This window comes from Thermobia domestica, chromosome 2, assembly GCF_964235325.1.
Source record: "Thermobia domestica chromosome 2, izTheDome1.hap1.1, whole genome shotgun sequence".
In the NCBI taxonomy this organism is placed as follows: domain Eukaryota; kingdom Metazoa; phylum Arthropoda; class Insecta; order Zygentoma; family Lepismatidae; genus Thermobia; species Thermobia domestica.
The window spans coordinates 177,791,430-177,809,993 of record NC_137455.1 but is presented as its reverse complement, the minus strand read 5'-3'; the positions used below and the strand labels follow the sequence as shown (position 1 = coordinate 177,809,993).

The 18,564-nt window shown below is 35.4% G+C and overlaps 1 protein-coding gene across 2 annotated transcripts in view; it reads left to right on the top strand.

The window, feature by feature from the left end:
• LOC145677526 (insulin-like peptide receptor) overlaps window positions 1-18,564 on the top strand; it is a 495,629-nt gene that overhangs the window by 166,666 nt on the left and 310,399 nt on the right. For both annotated transcript variants that reach the window (XM_081747998.1, XM_081748005.1), the window contains exon 2: window positions 5,421-5,842. In XM_081747998.1, coding sequence (XP_081604124.1) covers window positions 5,421-5,842 — 422 coding nt within the window. The remainder of the gene's footprint in view (window positions 1-5,420; window positions 5,843-18,564) is intronic.

The following is an 18,564-nucleotide window of genomic DNA, read 5'->3' as shown; positions in this document are numbered from 1 at the left end:
ATTTTGCCAAATGACAGTTAGGATTGTTATGGACACTGTACAGTTGAATAGGAACCACAGATGCACTAAACAAAATCTCGTCAGTTGAATGCTCGTCTAAAAAGGGTTTTCGATATATACTTTGTTGCGCACCATCACAGCCCCACTTAACAACGATGGTTTGAACATCGGACAAAGTTCGAAACATGTCTTCTTGTATTTTAGTATTCTTACGGTACGAAGAAGGGATTGCACCATTATGTCAATGGCTGTTTCTGCGATTTTTATTTCACCTGGATAACAACGTTGCTTAGCATCTCTAACTTTATCATAGGATGGATACATTGTACAGCCTGCTTTTTTTTTTTTCTTGCCTGATCTCGCACGGTACTATACTGGTTTTTCGAAAGATTCAACAAGTAACGCCAAAGCTTCATCTTCTGATAATTTCGCCGGAACTGGAAGTGCAACGCTTCGAGATTTCTTGATTTTCGTAACCTGTGTGGAAAAAGAAAAACAAATTTCCAAAAGATTTTTAACCTTTTTACTTTGCACTTTTGATGTGTATTCTTCAAATCCTTTCTTCTGTTAATTGCGTTTATTTTCAATAGAAGTATCTGTTGGCGGAACAGGTGCTATGTTGAAGTCGACTTCATTTACCAACCACGTTACGTTGTCTTCTAGAAACCTTTCCCGGCGCCAATTGGCTTTGTCCCATTTAACCTGCACATCATAAATACATTTTCTTATTCTTGCTCGCGAACTAGTTGTCAGTTCTGCCGGTTTCTTCCATTATGTCATTCGTTAAACATTCTAATCGCTTTGTTGACGTATGTTGTTCCCAAACGTCGAATATACAACGCCATTTTCACAGCAGCCATTTTCAAACCATGTCGTCATGTTCTCGCGCAAACTTGCGCAAGGGTTCTCGATTGTTTTCACTTCTAACCTCAATAATCTTTCTGGTGAACTTAATCCGCTGGATGAACACCACAGAACACTTATTTAAAACCTTCTTTGTAATTCACACACAAGATTTCCTCACGTTCACATACACTCTTTTCCCACGCTGTTCTGCAGGAACCCTACAATGGAATGCAAAGTTCAAATGCTCCATCTTCCCTTTGGACATCCTCAATACTATTTCAGCACTGTACTGATCACTATGTGTAAGCACAGGAGGACACAAGTCAAATGAACTGCTAGCATAAAACGTAACTGTCGTATGCTCTGCGAGCGCGCACTTCTTTGCTTCACTTCAGACCATATTTGCAACCGTTGCACGCGACCATCGCCCGAATTCCTGGCAATTTCATACCAACGGAATATTTAGCTACCTATATCGCAGGTATTCTTTGCTATCTTGCGTGGTCGCAAAATTGATTCAAGTTCCCTTAGATTGATGAAATCTCCCACTATGCGACGCCAAAAACTATGGATTCGACACTAATGTTTGATCATTTTTTATCATTATTATGTATCTCCCTCTCCCCCAACTTACGAGGCTGAATTTGGTCGTAAACGGTACCGGAAGGTAAGTATGCAACTCAGCAACCTCGAAAACTATGGATTCGATACTAATATTCGTCATTTTCGATCATTTTATATTTCTTACCTTCCCTCCGTTAAGCTATGGGACTCAATTTGAATTTAAATAGCATCGGAAGTGTCACTGTTTAGCTCAGCGACCCCAAAACTAAAGATTCCATTTTAATATCGGACATTTTCGATCATTTTTAAATATCTTTCCCCTACCCCTTCCCTAAACTGCACCGTCAAAGTGATATGACAGAAACATCTCAGGTCCGATCCTTATCTATGTTGAAAATGAGTTCGAGTTCAGTCGGGTGGTTCAAGAGTTATTAAATTTTATTTATTTTTGTACATTTTCCATCCTCTTCCCCTCCCCTAAGTTCTACCATCAAAGTGATTTGATAAAAACCACCAGAAGACCGAACCTCATCTATGTTGAAAATTTGATTGAGATCGATCGGCTGGATCAAGAGTGATGAAGTCACAATGACAGTCACTTATATTTTTAGTTTTTTACATATATATCTCCCTCCTCCCCCTCCCCTACGTTGCACTATCAAAGTAAAAGTATAAAAATCGCTCCAGGCCTGAACTCCATCTATGTTGAACATTTTATCAAGATCGGTCGGGTGTTTCAAAAGTTATTAAGTTATATATATAAGTTATATATATATTCCCCCTCCTCCTCCCCTTCGTTGCTCCATCAAAGTGAACTGACAGATAACATTCCGGGCTTGAACATCACCTATGTTAAAATATTGATCGAGATTGGTCGTTTGGTTCAATAGTTATTAAGTTTTATTTATTACTTTATAACTCCCCCTTCTCCCGTCCTCTAAGTTTTACCGTGAAAGTGAAATGATAAAAACACTCCCAGGCCCAAACCTTATCTATGTTGAAAATTTGATCGAGATCGGTCGGGTGGTTCAAGAGATTAGTAGTCACAAAAATTGTCACCTTCAATTTTATGATATAGATTTATTGTAGTATAATATTACCGGTATATCACTCAATCCTCGATGTGCCGTATACCTGAGGAGGCTAAAAGTTATATTAATAAACAATTATTGAACGTACAAGCATCCGTCCATGAAATCAAACTTGCGATCACATGCACTAAGCTTTTGTCAATGTCATGAAAATGTTATTTCGATATTAATTTTATGAGAACACATTAAACATTTCCAACAGATGCTTGAGTCTCGGAGCCAAGGCCATACCCATGTAGTCGACACCTATGGTGTACGGTATTACCGATGTTCAATACTACATTTCTCTTTAGTTTTGGAAGAAAAACACCACTAATATGCTTTGAAATGAAATGAAATATATAGTTTAACTTCCCACGATTATGCATTAAGGGTAAGGGAGACGGTAATGATGAGAAATGACTGAAATGGTGGAATGAAGAAAGTAGGAGGAAACAGAAAAACACTGAGAAAATCCACGCACACAGTGTTTGTCCACCCAAAAAGCTCACATGGCGCAAGATGCACCTGTGTGGCTTGAAAACGAGCAATATCTACAGAAAACGCGAACAACCAATTCAGAAAACGACATACTGTACCTATATGCTACAGGGGCAGATCGAATCACATGGATTGCATAAACTACTGGGAACATATTCACTTCAGCAGCATTTTTACTGAAGCCAAGAAATCCATCTCCTTCTTATTTACATTCTATATAAAAAAAAAATCAAGTAGTGTCGGTACTTGTGCAAGACTTGCGCAAGAGTCTTGCTCTTGGTCTTGGTCTTGCAGATATGGTCTTGATCTTGCACTCCTTGGTCTTTCTCTTGGTCTTGCATGCAAGACTCTTGCAAAAACTGCGAGACCAAGACTCTTGCGCTCATCACTAATTGGCATATTATTATGTTGTTGATATAATTTATACAAATTTCAAACTTACGGGTCCAATTACCTTTCCCCCGATCCCCAACTAATGTCCCTGCCACTCTTACAATGTTCTCCATTATCAGCTCACTTGATCTGGAACTAAACCTAGTACCCCTTGCGCCAGGCATGAGCGCTTCATTACTGAGCCATTGTGTCCCCTCGTAGCAGACAAAAGATTGTTAACAATAAGTGAAATGCGATTACGCATACAAAAGATGACGAAGTAACAAAAACCGAAAATGGCTGTGTTCAAAAACGCTTGGACACAGGTTCATTTACTTTTAACGAGTTTATATGCCTAGTTTCATCTTCCTAATTTAAGAGGCTTGTCAGATACTGTATTTTTGGCAAACAATTTGAAGATTCTCTCTTACCTTCTTTGCAGCGTACCACATCACTCTGTACTATTTTCGTGTTGCCACTATTCGCCTCGAAATATCATACTCTTACATTTTCCTAGGTGTCTACATTTTAAAGGGAAAGTTGTATATGATATTTTAATTTCCGATTTTATATTCATAAAATGTCAAACACGAGAAAACTGCTGAAGAATTTGAAATGAATTCTTGAAAATAGTTAACACTTTAGTCGCTTCACGTTTTTCTATCATTTTGCTTGGATTGAAATACGTTTCGAAAAGGTTGGGGAGAATCCTTTTATATATATATATATATATATATATATATATATATATATATATATATATATATATATATATATATATATATATATATATATATATATATATATATATATATTTTGCCAAGAATACAGTATGTCACGATCCCCTGAAATTAGAGAGATGAAATTCGGCATTTTTAAGTCTCTTTTCAGTATCGAGGTTACATGATGCATGTTGTATATTTCAGTGTGCGATCTGCACCATATAATTTCTCACTAGAAATAGAATTTAGATCTCCTACAAAAACAAAGGAGTGAACGCTAACCATTTAACCATGTACTATCGAGAATTGAACATGATTCCCCCTCACGAAAGGCGAGAATTCTAATTACTTATTCATGAGGAATTTACAACAGACAGTCCAACTTTGTCATGAAGTCGACTACGTGTTGCCGTTCAGAGTTGTACTAACGTCTGAACCGGTATCCTGTTCAGTGTCTTAATTCATATTTAATGGCATATATATTTTGCTCCAACCGACTTCTGATTGTCGTCGTCTTTGTTGATGTTAATTTAGCGTCCCTTTTAGAGCCAGGTTAACTTGGAATTCGAACCACATGAGCTCCCCAGAGATCGAACCCGGGTCTCCCGCGTCAAAGGAGAATACGCTAACCATATAGCCAAGAGAAAGTTCCGCCTTCATATTGTCGTTGTAGCTTGAATGATTAGAAACTTTATAAGACGCATTCTTATATGACTACAGTAACTGACTACTAATTTTACTACATATCCTGCGTTCAAGTTGTAATTATTGTAACTTAAAATCCATTTTTTTAGTAGTATATTGATGAAACAACATATTACATATAGCTATCGCCCCAGAAACTATGCAAGCCAATAGTAACAAAATTAACATTATTAATATTATTCACGAGAAGAAATTTAAACTTATGCCTCATCACGGAAAGATGTCATAAAAGAACTCTCATATCTATAGCTATATCTATCTATCTATCTATCTATCTATCTATCTATCTATCTATCTATCTATCTATCTATCTATCTATCTATCTATCTATCTATCTATCTATCTATCTATCTATCTAAAGATGTCTATTTCTATCTAAAGAGTTCTGTCTCGTTTCGTCTCGTGGGGAACACTAGATATATACCACACTTATCTTTTAATCATTGTTTCGTTAAATAGTATTTATAAATTAGAAGAGGAAATAATTGTTGAAAGAAAAAAATCACTCTTCCAGAAAACTATTCTACGTTTTCCTAATAGACCTACAAATTTACATGAAGATTTTATGGCTATTGTATGTATAAACACTTACGTGATGTTGTATATCTCTGATAATTTTCTTTTCTGTTTCTTGTTGCAGTTTGCAGAAGTATTAACATATTGCACTCATTGGATGCTTTCGAGAGTCTGAGAGGCTGCCGTGTAGTGGAAGGTTCCGTACAAATTTCGCTCATAGATCAGGCAAATGAATCCTACTATCAAAATGTAAGTTTCCCCGAGCTTAGGGAAATCACCGACTATCTTCTTTTGTACCGAGTGAAAGGTCTTAAGACACTGAGGCACATGTTTCCAAATCTGTCAGTCATCAGGGGAAATGTGCTGTTCGGTAACTATTCTCTCATCATCTTCGAAATGATACAATTGCGGGAAATTGGCCTAATATCGCTCACGGACATTCTTCAAGGAAGTGTTAGGATCGAGAAGAACCCGATGCTTTGTTATGTGGACACAATTGACTGGGATTTAATTGCCAAACAAGGAAAGACTAAACATTACATCGTGGTGAGTTTTACATGATTTTCTTTTATTATTGTTTTTAGATGTAACTTATGTGAAGTGCTTTTAATGTTTTTTTTTTTTTTTTTTTTTTTTTTTTTAATGACTGCTGAATTAGAATAATATCCGAAGAGATATTCGAAAGCATATTCTGCAGTCAAACATTGTGAATCGAAGTTTAAATGTAGTTACACAGTAGTTTAGCTTCACATGCAGAGATACATGTTTAGAGGGAGATGCACTAGTATTTAGAGGTGTATTCATTAGACTAAAATCGGCTGAATCCATGTTAATAAAACCTTCATATCAATATGTTCTGAATAAGTGACATATCATAGTACTTCGGTCTATGAACTGACCGATCCTGCAAAAGGTATAGTAATATACGTACATATTACGATACCTTTACGGTATCGATTAAATGACGTACTCTATTGCGAAAACTGAATCAAAAGAAGTGAATAAAAAATATTTATTCGTTTATATTTGAGTGTTCACAGGCGGGTTTTAGGGCTCGGATTGCGCCTACGAGATGTTTTAAGAGCGAGAAGATGTATGTATATACAGTGAAACCTCTCTAAAGCGGACAGCCGTGGGGAATCAAAAATTGTCCGCTATAGAGAGGTGTCCGCCTTCAAGAGGTTTCAGTATTTTGTTATGTAAATTAGTTAGCAAGGTAATATACAATTAGAAAAAATATTTTTGCATAAACCACGTGTTTACGAATATTACATGCATTATCTGTCATCCAATACTCTATGTTCGAGGCACAACATGGAAATAACATGTTATAGTTCTCTGCACTTTACACTTATCAGTACTTCCTTCGTTTTCAGTATGGCGCTTTAATTTGTGGGGTAATTGCGGTCCTGAAGTGTCCTTTTTGAGACAATATACATATCTGAGGGAAAAAGTACTAAACTTGTCTTCTGGTTGGTTAAAGACTGCAACGGGACAGTAGCATAACGTGTCATCCCTAACGACGGGCAACTGTTAATCACTTTTGTGTCTAAAACAGCTTGGGTGGGAGTGGGATGCAAGCAAAGGACATAAGAGTTTTGTTAAACAGAGACGCTTCGTCTGGGTTGCTGAGCAGACAATTGAGGGGGTAAAATGTTGTCACAATGTTTCCTTGGAGACACATGTATGAATTACTAAAAATGTATTTTTACTACACCTTTCAACTTATTTCTAGAGAAAGTGTCCGTAATACGGAGGTAAATGATACCTAGAAAAGACTGTCCGTGTCCGTACTAGAGAGTGTCCGCTTTAGAGAGGTTTGCCAATATGTTTTTTCCTATTCCAGTGTTTGGGAATTACAAAATATGTCCGTTAAGGGAGGTGTCCGCTTTATAGAGTTTCTTCCATTAACTTGTTTTGTAGAAGAGGCGGAAAGAGAATAGTAAATTTTTGGGAGGATTGCGCCCAAGCACTTAGAGGGATGGACATCGCTGTGTTTATATAATCGTGAGTCATTGCAATGACTTCCCTTGAAGTTTAAATTAACGCGGTATCACTTCGCAATTTGATAACATAAAATCATTGAACTGTAACGCAAACGAAAAATTACATCGTAAATTACGGATACAGGGCCGGATCCAGGATTGTCTGAGGGAGTGCACCAATAACTACCAAAATAACCAATCACACTGAAACTCTTTAAGGTGACATTGACAATATTCTTTACTCCTGACAACACTGATGCACAGAACGGAGGAAAGTATTTTGCAGAACGGAGGGTTGCCCCCTTGCAAGTATTATGCAGGAAAAAATGTTCTCACCTCCTGGGTTGTGTTTTCTTCCCTGCTTGACAATGTTATATTGTTTTGATTGGTGAATACTTTTTCTTCAACCTTTAGAAAATCGACTTAAAACTATTGCTTTTGCAAAGTTCTGCTTTCTTTTAAGCCCCAAACGAAAATATGATGCCAGAAAGTGTTGCTATTTTCACTTCTCATTTTAGATAGTGTATATTTACAACCAGGGGGAGTGCACGTGCACCTTTGCACCCACCCCTCTAAACCCGGCCCTGAACGCATATGTGATAATTCATTTATCACTGAAATAAGCTTTTTCCCCTTCATAATAGAAGAAATTGTTTAATCTCGTAGACCCCTATAATAATGATAAATTTCTCCTCAAAAACCCAACTTTTCCCTTTAGGTGCCTCTTCGATTCTCAGCAATATCTACCAACTTTATATGGACTAGACATCATATTACTAGAGAAATGGTCGTAGAATTGTAGAAAAAGATACCATGTGCGCATCGACATTTTATGCCGTAGATACATGGAAATAAAATGTCTCAATACGTTTTCGAAATACGAGGCCTCAGCTCAAAATTCGGAAACTATATAACTAGTGAAAACACGAGACTTTATCAGTACTCTCTTTTCTATCCTTCTGTTGTTTCAAGCTCTAAAGTAAAGACTTAATAAATAACACATGATAGTTATTTCATAGCATTGGTCCAGAAATATTGTTTTGCTAAGCCTTTCGTTTTTCACTGAAATGGAGAAAGAGAAAAACGAATTCAGCTTTTCTTTTTTTTTAAAAAAAAAAAGAAAAAGAAAAAGAAATTTAATCATATCGCTATGGCTGGTATCATATGGCTGGTATCATATGGCTACAATATAAATTAGAATATTAACATTTGTGTGAAATTAGATTAATACGCTTTTATGATAATAGTAACCTATAGGTTCACTTCGTGGGCTGCGTAATGCGAATTACTTGTTTCTTAACACGGATTCAGCACTTAATTAAAAAAAAAAAAAAAAAAAAAAAAACTGTGGACATATTCAAAACCAGATACCATTTTAGGCAATCCTGAGAAGGACAGAGTTAGTGCTATAATATACGTAACTGTCACGAATCAACTTAGGGACCCCAAAAACTATGAATTCGACTCTAATATCGGTCGTTTTCAATTATTTTTACATGTCGACATCCTTTCCTTAGGACTATTAATGAGGGCTGAATTTGGATTTAAATGACATCGAAAGTGTCACTGTTTGTCTCAGCGACCCCAAAAACTATGTATTCGACACTAATATTTATCATTTTTACATATGTCCTCCCTCCCCTCTCCTAAGTTGCACCGTCAAAGTGAAATGATGATAAACCATCCCAGGTCCGAGTCTCATCTATGTTGAAAATTTGATCGAGATCGGTCAAGTGGTTCAAGAGTTCAGTCACAGACATAGTCACTTTCATTTATCAGATGTGTTCGTGATATAACAAATTTTATCATTTCGTGTCCACGTAAAATAGTAAAATAAATAGTTTCCATTCCCATTGCGGTCGAAAATGCGATGCAAAATATATCAATTCGTTTCGTAAATTATCAATAAAAAATCAAAATCTAAATAAAACTATATTACATTGGATCGCAAACTGCTATACACCTATGATCATAGTGCCGAAGAGATTTATCCTTTAAACAGAAGATCTTCATTATCTTTCCTTCGTAACAGAATGGTTCTCTTTCGATCTTACATAAATGAAGTTCAGTGGAGACTGGCCGTAGAATTGACAAGAGAGACCATATTCGCTTCGACGTGTGCTCCATCTGTAAAGAAATCGCTTCAGTGGACTTTCAAGGTGCAAGATCCGAGCTTACGTTCTGGAAACTGGATTATTAGGAAAAACATGGGACTTCATAAGCACATTCGCTTCTGTCTTCCATTTTTTCATAGTTGTTTCATTACGTTGGCCTAGATATATACTTATATAAAATTCATTTTTCTACTCTCCTCTGGTTTGTAATAAAATAGCAGAGAAAAAGTAGTTCTGTTTGAAACATTTGGATACAAAATGAAAAAAAGTTAACTGGATCTGATTAGTACTTACAAGGGACATCACCCAATTGTCCGGCTCCAATTTCAATGAAATTTTTCTAGCTGATAGAGGACATATATGTATTATTTGTGATGACAAAAATTTTTGCCATGGTGCATGTTTTCTATTTTTTATAATTTTTAAAAGTGGGAATGTGGTTATTAGAGATTACTGCAGAAGTCCCTTACTAACCTTTGTAAACGGAGCGATAATGAAAGAACAACCATGTAGATACATATAAGGTCTAGGGGGAAGTTGTATGGTAGGTATGACCTTGACGGCAGCCATCTTGAAATCTGCCATTTTGAATTAAGGTCAAGGTTTTTAAATGGGAATAGGATAATATGATACATAATTTCGGGCTAGAATTTAATCAGAAATACAATGGTGAAGCTAGTTTTGAGATACACTCATTTGGGGAAAAGTTACAGGCATTTAATTGTTCACTTACTACGTCCGCAAGTCCTTTACCTCCGCTTCTAACCCGCGTATTAATGATAATAAGTGCAGAAAAGCTTCGGTAATACATACTATGCCTAGAGGGAAGTGATACGGTAAGGATATCCTTGACGGCAGCCATCTTGAAATCCGCCATTTTGAATTAAAGTGAAGTTTGAAAAATGAAAACCATATAGCATGTGACATCTCATTTTAATAGCAAATTTTCCCGAAAAGCCAATGGTATGCTTATTTTTGTTCTATAATTAACCAGTGTGAATTTAGGACTGCTTCTAATGAGCATCAAACGTCCATTATTCGATCTTTTAAATTGGCAACACTCCTAATTTTCACCGCATGTTTTAAGATTCCAAATGGCACTTTGCAGTTGTTACCATGGCTCATGTTTTCTAAATTTATTACATTTTGTAAGAGTTGCGATTTGTCAGTTCATGAATAGGCCTAGTGTTGGGATAAGCATCCAGCATTCTTTCTGAATTTTGAAGACTTGCAATGTAATTATTTATTTTAAACGAGAATACATGAAGAACCTATGGACCTATGTGACGTAATGGAATACAAATGAAATTGTAACAAATTGGTGTTATACGAACACAAAATTATCAGGAAATGTAGCCTACATGTTGCGCAAACGATAAACAATAAAATATTTTTAATAAATACAACAATTAAGAAACAGCAGCAATGCTAGAAAATATCAAAGTGGCATTATATGACTGTTCCCACAACATTTTTGTACCATGAACATAATATGATATCAGGAATCACCTCCGAAACGTTGTCGGTGTTGTTTTGAAACACCCTGTATATAGGATGGGCACAAAGTCGCTTTCCCCAAACAGGTTATTTCTTCACATATTGAAGAAAGTGACTTTGTGCCCACTAGTATATATAATAATATTTTTTTCTTTCTAATTTTCTGACTGCATAAGAGATTCCATGAAATAGTGTGATTTTTTTTTGGTTTCGGGTCCGGAAGTGGTTTAAGTAAATGTGGTTTAGTAAAGTAGTTTAGGAAATGTCAACTTCCAGAAAAGTCATTGTAACAACTCATGATTTCCATGAAATGAAGTTTTTTTTTGTGTATGTATATGTGTATTTCTGTGTGATTCAAAAAGGTTATTTAATTACGTCTTCCCTTTGCAATATTAATTTAGCAATTTCTTGGGTAGAAGGATTTGACACTTTACTGAATTCGAACTTGTATCAGAGAATTTCTTAATCCAAACTATGGAAATCTTATAAGCTAGTCTTATCTTATCAGTTTCTAGACAAAAAGCAAGCTCTTTAACTAATTTATGTAGATGTTACAATTAATTATACAATTAATTACAATCTTTCTAGGAAAAGATACAAATAACGTGATCTTTTTAATATTTTTAAATATTTGGATTGCAAAAGAAATCACAGGAAATGACAAAATGACCTGAGAGCCAAGTTACTGCATTCTGAAGACAAAAAGTCATGCACAAAGAAATAGCTAGAGGAAGAGAGGCATACTATACACTGGTGTCGTTAGCTTTTTAAATCTGGGGGTTCGGATGAATCAAAATCAAAATCCCCTTTCTGGCAAAAGTTATATATGCAAAGTTGTCTTAGTTTCTTTGAATACACTTGACTAAAATCTGGGGGGACGCGTCCCCCCTGCTAACGACGTCCGTGTACTTAGACAAAATATGGATGATTGAATGAGGATTGCAACAAACGGAAGTTGGTAGGAAACGGAACAAAAACTTAAAAGAAAATGTGAATAAAAAAACTGTATAAACGAGCTAAAGAAGACTTACGTAGGCGAGCGGAAGTCTTACACATTGGGTCTTTCCCGACACACACTGTCTCGGCAAATACTTTCTTTGTAAGACAATGTTGCTAAGGAGAAAAAATATTAAAGGGAAAGGGGATAGATCAGTGTCAAAGAGATTGTCAGTGTTCAGTCTTCCTCCAATGGTGCCACTGGTGTCACCAAAGACGCAATTACAGAGACGCATGGTGGACCATTGAGAGACGGTTCTTTCACAGCGCTAGTGATGGTCGTTTGAAACTTAATCAGCAGCTGTATATACAGCAGCGATCCATAGAACCAACGCCAGGAAACATTTGTTGGAAACCTATAGTTTATAATGAATATTCGCCTCTGGTGTTCATACAAGGAACATTGACCAGTGTCATCCAACCTATGATGTTACTATTCCTCCACCATCATTTATGTGTGTTTTCCCAACAACACAGTACCTGCCCACGCATCTAACATTCTCTTCAAATCATGAGTCAACTCATACCCTACACGATCAATAGATCTATCCTCTCTTAAGCATGTGTAGTTCTCAATTGGACAGTGTTTCGACCGATCCACAAAGCTATCCTATCGACAAAATTTTGGTTAAGTGTCCTACTAGTTGGAAGAAGCGTGGAATGCCATTTACAGAATAACATCCGACATTTGTAGGACCATTTCCATACGGAGTGTGGGCTGTCCAGCTGGGGAAGGGTACTTAATATATTGATGTCTTCTTTGTCTTCTTTTTTGTGCATTATTTCCATAGGTATAGGACCTCTATGCACGATCTAAATTTTCTTTTCTAAAACATTTTCACTGCAGGAAACGATATTCTCCCTTTATACTGTTGCAGTTCAAGAGAATCAGTAAAAATATCTAAAGAACATATATTATTTCTCTAGCCCATATCCACACATTATCTTATTTGACAAAATCATCTACGTGTACATCAATTTTAGGAAACTCACAAAGAATATGTACCTCATACAAGTATTTATATTTTGTATTTCGCTATTAAACATTACATTAGTCGTCTTTGTTACATAATTTTTTACGAAGTGGATCAAGGTTTCCAAGCTCCTTACGCCCACCAAAAATTGTTATACAGGTATTACGAACAAATGGTCAAATTTGGTTTTAACCTTCTTGATACCATTGTTCCCATATTGGAGCTACGTTTCTCTTTCCTTTTTTATTTTTGTTTTATTTTATTTATTTATGTTGTGAACACAATATTACTTCTTTGATATTAGTGTTCATTGTCTATAAATAGTTTTATAAAGCTACTTTAAAGAGAAACTAAAGTAAATTTTATCTCATCATTATATCCTAATAATACACGCGAAGTCTTAGACTATACGTTACCATAATTCTAGTAACAAATAGTCACTTTAATAGACGTCGCCACCTGTACTATCGTTTACTGATATAACCAAGTCCTTGAATAATAGCGTAAATATGGTTGAGGGATAATTGCTGGACAAACTGAAAAAAAGTTGTTGAATGCAAATAATTAGATCTTTTAGTTAAAATGTTAAATGTAAACAATTAGATCTTGTAGTTAAAAGTTAAATGTAAACAATTAGATCTTTTAGTTAAAAGTTAAATGTAAACAATTAGATCTTCTAGTTAAAAAGTTAAATGTAAACAATTAGATCTTTTAGTTAAAAAGTTAAATGTAGACAATTAGATTTCTTAGTTAAAAAGTTAAATGTAAACAATTAGATCTTTCCGCTAAAAAGTTAAATGTAAACAATTACATCTTTTAGCTAAAAAGTTGAATGTAAACAATTAGATTTTTTAGTTAAAAAGTTAAATGTAAACAATTACATCTTTCCGCTAAAAAGTTAAATGGAAACAATTAGATCTTTTAGCTAAAAAGTTGAATGTAAACAATTAGATCTTTTAGCTAAAACGTTAGATGTAAACAATTAGATCTTTTAGTTAAAATGTTACATAAAGTAATTAGATATTTCAGTTAAGCATGTTTTTGACGTGGAGTATATATAGTAGGTCAAAGGATTGGTGGGATAACTTGTGTTATTTAGGTTGTTTCTTTAGGTTAAGTAATGATTAATCAACTATCTGGTTGGAGCTTAGCATCTCTTTTTGTTACCGAGGCTATATGAAAGAGCCCCTGCTACTTAAAATGAAATCACAAATGCCATAATATTGGGGTTTGTGTCCGAAAGAAATACCCTCACCGGGAATCAAACACGGGATCACGCGCAGAGAAGCCACAAACGTTAGCCGTTTAAACACGAACTGACATTAAGTTAACAAGTTAGATTCGTTAGGTAGTATCCAATTTAGAAAAAAAAAACTATCTTATAGGCCTAAATAGAAACACATACAAATATCATTTGCATTTACTAATGCAATGAAATAGCCCAAGATTTCGGTTTCCGTATAGGTAGCGAATTGAGCAAAAACAAACGATTTAATTGTTTTCAATACTGCAGTCTCGTTTCCTCTAGTTCCTGCGTCACTTGGAAGAATACAATAGAAGCGCTAATAACGGTATCTGATATTCTGCGTACTTTGATCGCAAGTCATTGCAAAATGAGTAAGTGCGGCCTTGGAATTACTGAGTATTTTTCATTGCTATCCCCGAGTTTTGTCATAAAATTAATACCGCCGTGTATATACCTAGTGTGGTTTGTGTATGTTCGATATTATATTGGTTGAGTATATCGTCGTACTAGCATGTATCTGATATCCAATGTAATGCAGTGAATATCTTTTCGGGGGTCTAGATTCAACATGAGAATAAAATATATTAAAATTTGTAAAATCACCGCTAAAATTAGACTAAATTAACAAAAAAAAAAAAAAAAAAAAATCGGACCCTTAGGACCCATTCTTTGCATACGTCTCTGCTGTAAACCATTTTCAACGCGGAAAACCCGTGCCGAAGCTCCATAATCAAGCTCTCTTGGAGGAGCGATATTGTGTTTACTTGTGCTAGGTGATCTAATGTAATGATCTGTGCACTCGACAACTGAAACGATTCAAGTCCCGGAATAATTCGGAGCTCACATAAAAAGAGGTCCTGTCCTTCATAATCTGATGTTGCAATAGGGATAAAACAAATCATTTTAAAAAAAGTTTTCAGTATCGTTCATCCTAAGACAATTTATTTCATAGGAAAAATTAGAATTTCGATACAGGTGTCGTACTAAGATTCCGTTCGAAAATCTCAGCTGAGACACAATTATCTCGACCACACGGTCAACTAAAGATACCAGCTGATACATTCTTGATGCCAAAAAGAATTGAAGCTCACATAAAAGTTTATCCAAGGGAACTACTGATCTTATAGCCCTCCGTGAGCTCCAAGTTTCAGGGATAAAACGGCACTTGACGCTTACATTAAGAAAATGTCACATGTAAGTTCGTGTAGGCCCATTGACAAAATTCTAAATTCTTGCTGAAGTGGTTTTATCTACTATTCCAGTATATAGTACACTCGTATACCGGAATAATAACTACAACTTAAAATGAAACTGTAGTTACAAATCATTTATAAGGTACATAAGAGAATAGCGCTGCCATGAATTCAGCGGTAAGGACGGATGTAAAATCTTTTTATATTAGGTAGAGGCGGCTCTATAATGTAATCACAAAGACGCGCGCCTTCCCAATCAAAACGAAGAAAAAATATTTAAAAATAAACAAATGCAGTATACGAATGAGGAATGATCAAACAAAAATTTTAGTTATTTTAATATGAAATTTGGAACCCTGATTTATATCCATGGGAAGATTTGGCAGCATAAATCACAATGCTTGATGCTAACCTATGTTCATGTGTCCTGGCTTGACTTTTCCTAGCGTCCGCTACTGTAACAGAACAACTGTTTAAACGCCTGGTCTTATGTACACTCTAATCGTACGTTTTTCGTGAGATGGATAGACTGAAGTCTCTAAGGTCTGTGCTGATCGCGCCCTGTATGGAAGAAGGAAAGAATGGGAAATGAGGGATTTGTTGTGCTTCTAACTTAAAAAAAAAACTCATTTGTATTGTTTCAAGGGTAAGAGAGCTCCGCTGTAGATTTTCGAATCATTGTTCACCTGCGCCGCCTATATAAAAATTGTTAAAAAGGAACAAGTTAACTACTTGCTTAATACTGTTTATTATTTCGAAACTCAATAATACGTGGCAAGCACTTAGGGAACAAATGAATATCGAATGAATGAAGAAGTCTCCACTAGACTTCCGGAACTTCACGTAGATTTTGAAGCTTCTTTATGGATTTATAGTAGTAAACGAGTCTTATGCATAGGATACCAAAGTTCAGTTCCCGGTAGTAGAGTGTGTGATTGATATTCTACGTTAAAACAGTAAGTCTAGATATTGGCAACTGAAAATATATGGCCAACGCCAAATGAATAATTTGCGTTGAAATAATCGATGTCTAATATATACTTCAATTTCAATACATGATGAAAATATGATCGTGTTCTTATTTTACATGTTAATAAATATTATAAATATAATAAATATTCGAGAAATGAAGATAGTAAAATTTCACTATTAGCTAGAAATGAAGATAGTAAAATTTCACTATTAGTTAGTTTTGATATCAGTTTCATGCCACATCGATAATAAGTATGCATACTAATGATAATGTAATTGAATGATTTTTTCAGAATCAATTAAGAAATTAATAAATACACATGCTAATGTTAATGTAACCGAATGGATTTTTTTTCTAGAGAATCGATTAAGAAATTGAAAATAGGTTGAGTAGTGCTGGCAATATCAATTGTTTTCCACTTCTTACTTAGCTTAAATTCTTTTTGTTCAGTAAAGTATATAAAATTAAGTACAATAATTTTGTACACTATATAAAACGTGTAGATTCTTATTCATTTATAAAAACACACTTAAAAAAGTGCAATTTACCACAATAATACAGTCTTGGACCACTTTTTTTTCCCTCAGAAGAGTTCTGATGTTAGGTCGAATGGTGTCATAGAGGTCGTGAATGGTAGCAAGTGGAAAATTACACCATTCCGCATGCAGTTCATCGCTCTGTTCCGTAAGGGAGAATAGAGGCAAAAATATGCTCCGAACTCGTGTCTCCAAACTAGACTACAGATGTTCAATTATGTTCATGTCCGGGGATTTGGTGAACGAAAGGAGGTGTTCAAATTCATCCTGACGTTCCCCTAAGCATGCCGCAAAGCTCCATCTCTATGAACTGTGAATGAGCGCGTCAGTGCTGTGTTTGTGTGTGCTTTTTCCTCCCGAATTTTATGCCCCCTTCGGCGCTTAGGGGCCGTCGCGTCGGCCCACTCGTCTTCCACAATGGCACGGCGCATTATCATCATTTAAATGTGAGCTTCCAGTACTTCACCAGAATACTTCATTTATTAGTAAAGTTCTAAATGTTGGAGGTACTTTTTGAAAGCAGTTTTCTTCTTATGGGGTTCTTAATAATAAAATCAAGTACGAATCAAGTAATCATAAGTGTGTACAGTTTCTGGTAATTTTATCATTAAAATATCGGTCAAGAAGAACGTGTTATCTATCATATCGATAGTCTAAAAGAAAATGTTTACGAAATGAACATGAGCTCACTCAATGACAGCTTTGTAGAAAATACTTATTTCCACTCCATTTTTATAAAGCTATGTTTGTTTCAACATAACACGATAAGATAACGCGTTTGTAGTTTCTGCTTTAAAAAAAGAAAAAAAAAACTGTACAAATTAGTCTGAAGGTGATTGCTCCACATAAATAGGTATATACGGATGTCTGCAAATAATAATGTAACAGATGTGCACAAAGTAATATTACAGCTGTGGCTTATCAATTTGAATGTTTACAACAAAGCAAGTGATTTCAACGAAAGTGATATAAGGAAGAATTGAAAAAGTACCTGCTATTGAAGGAAAATTATTTTTTCTTTTTTTTATCGTTTAGTGCACTCACTTACCTTTAGTCTTTTTTTTTTTAATTCCCAACTCAGAAAAATGCACAGGTAACATAAATGTAGTATAAACCTCGTGTTATTGCTATTTTTCCCTCTATGTAGATAATAGTGGTAAAATCAAACTCCGAAGCACTGTAGTAAAAAAAAAAAAAAAAAAAATCACAGTATTACGAAACTGTATCACGTTTTTCCTAAAAGAAAATGAAATAAAATTGAGTGTTTTAATCTTACCTTGACGAAACTGGGTACGTCAGTTCGTTATCTACAGTTTACAACGGTAACGTGTGGAGCATGTAATCACAATTGTTGAAATTAGTTTTATTTCTGTGCCTTAGCTAAAAGGAAAGTACAGTCCGTGTCACTATCCTAAATCGTTTCCTCTAGTTTGCCTTCGTTCCTCCAGCGACCTTCCTACAGTTACTATCTCGACCAGTAGTCCTTCCTAAGGTATCCCCCTCTCGGAGATCCGAATGGAAGAACATGTTACCTCCGGAAATATATTTTGACATGTGACAGACCATTACACAAATGTTCCTTTTCTGTTATCAGCAAATTAGGGAAAAATAGAGTGGTGGTTTCTCGTTGCTTCCACCCTGCAGCATCACAGCATTAAAGTCAGTGACCGCCTCTGGGACCGCCGGAAATCATTGTGATTGGAGTACCAATCACTATGATTTCCACCAACGTGACACTTGGAATAATTGCTGCT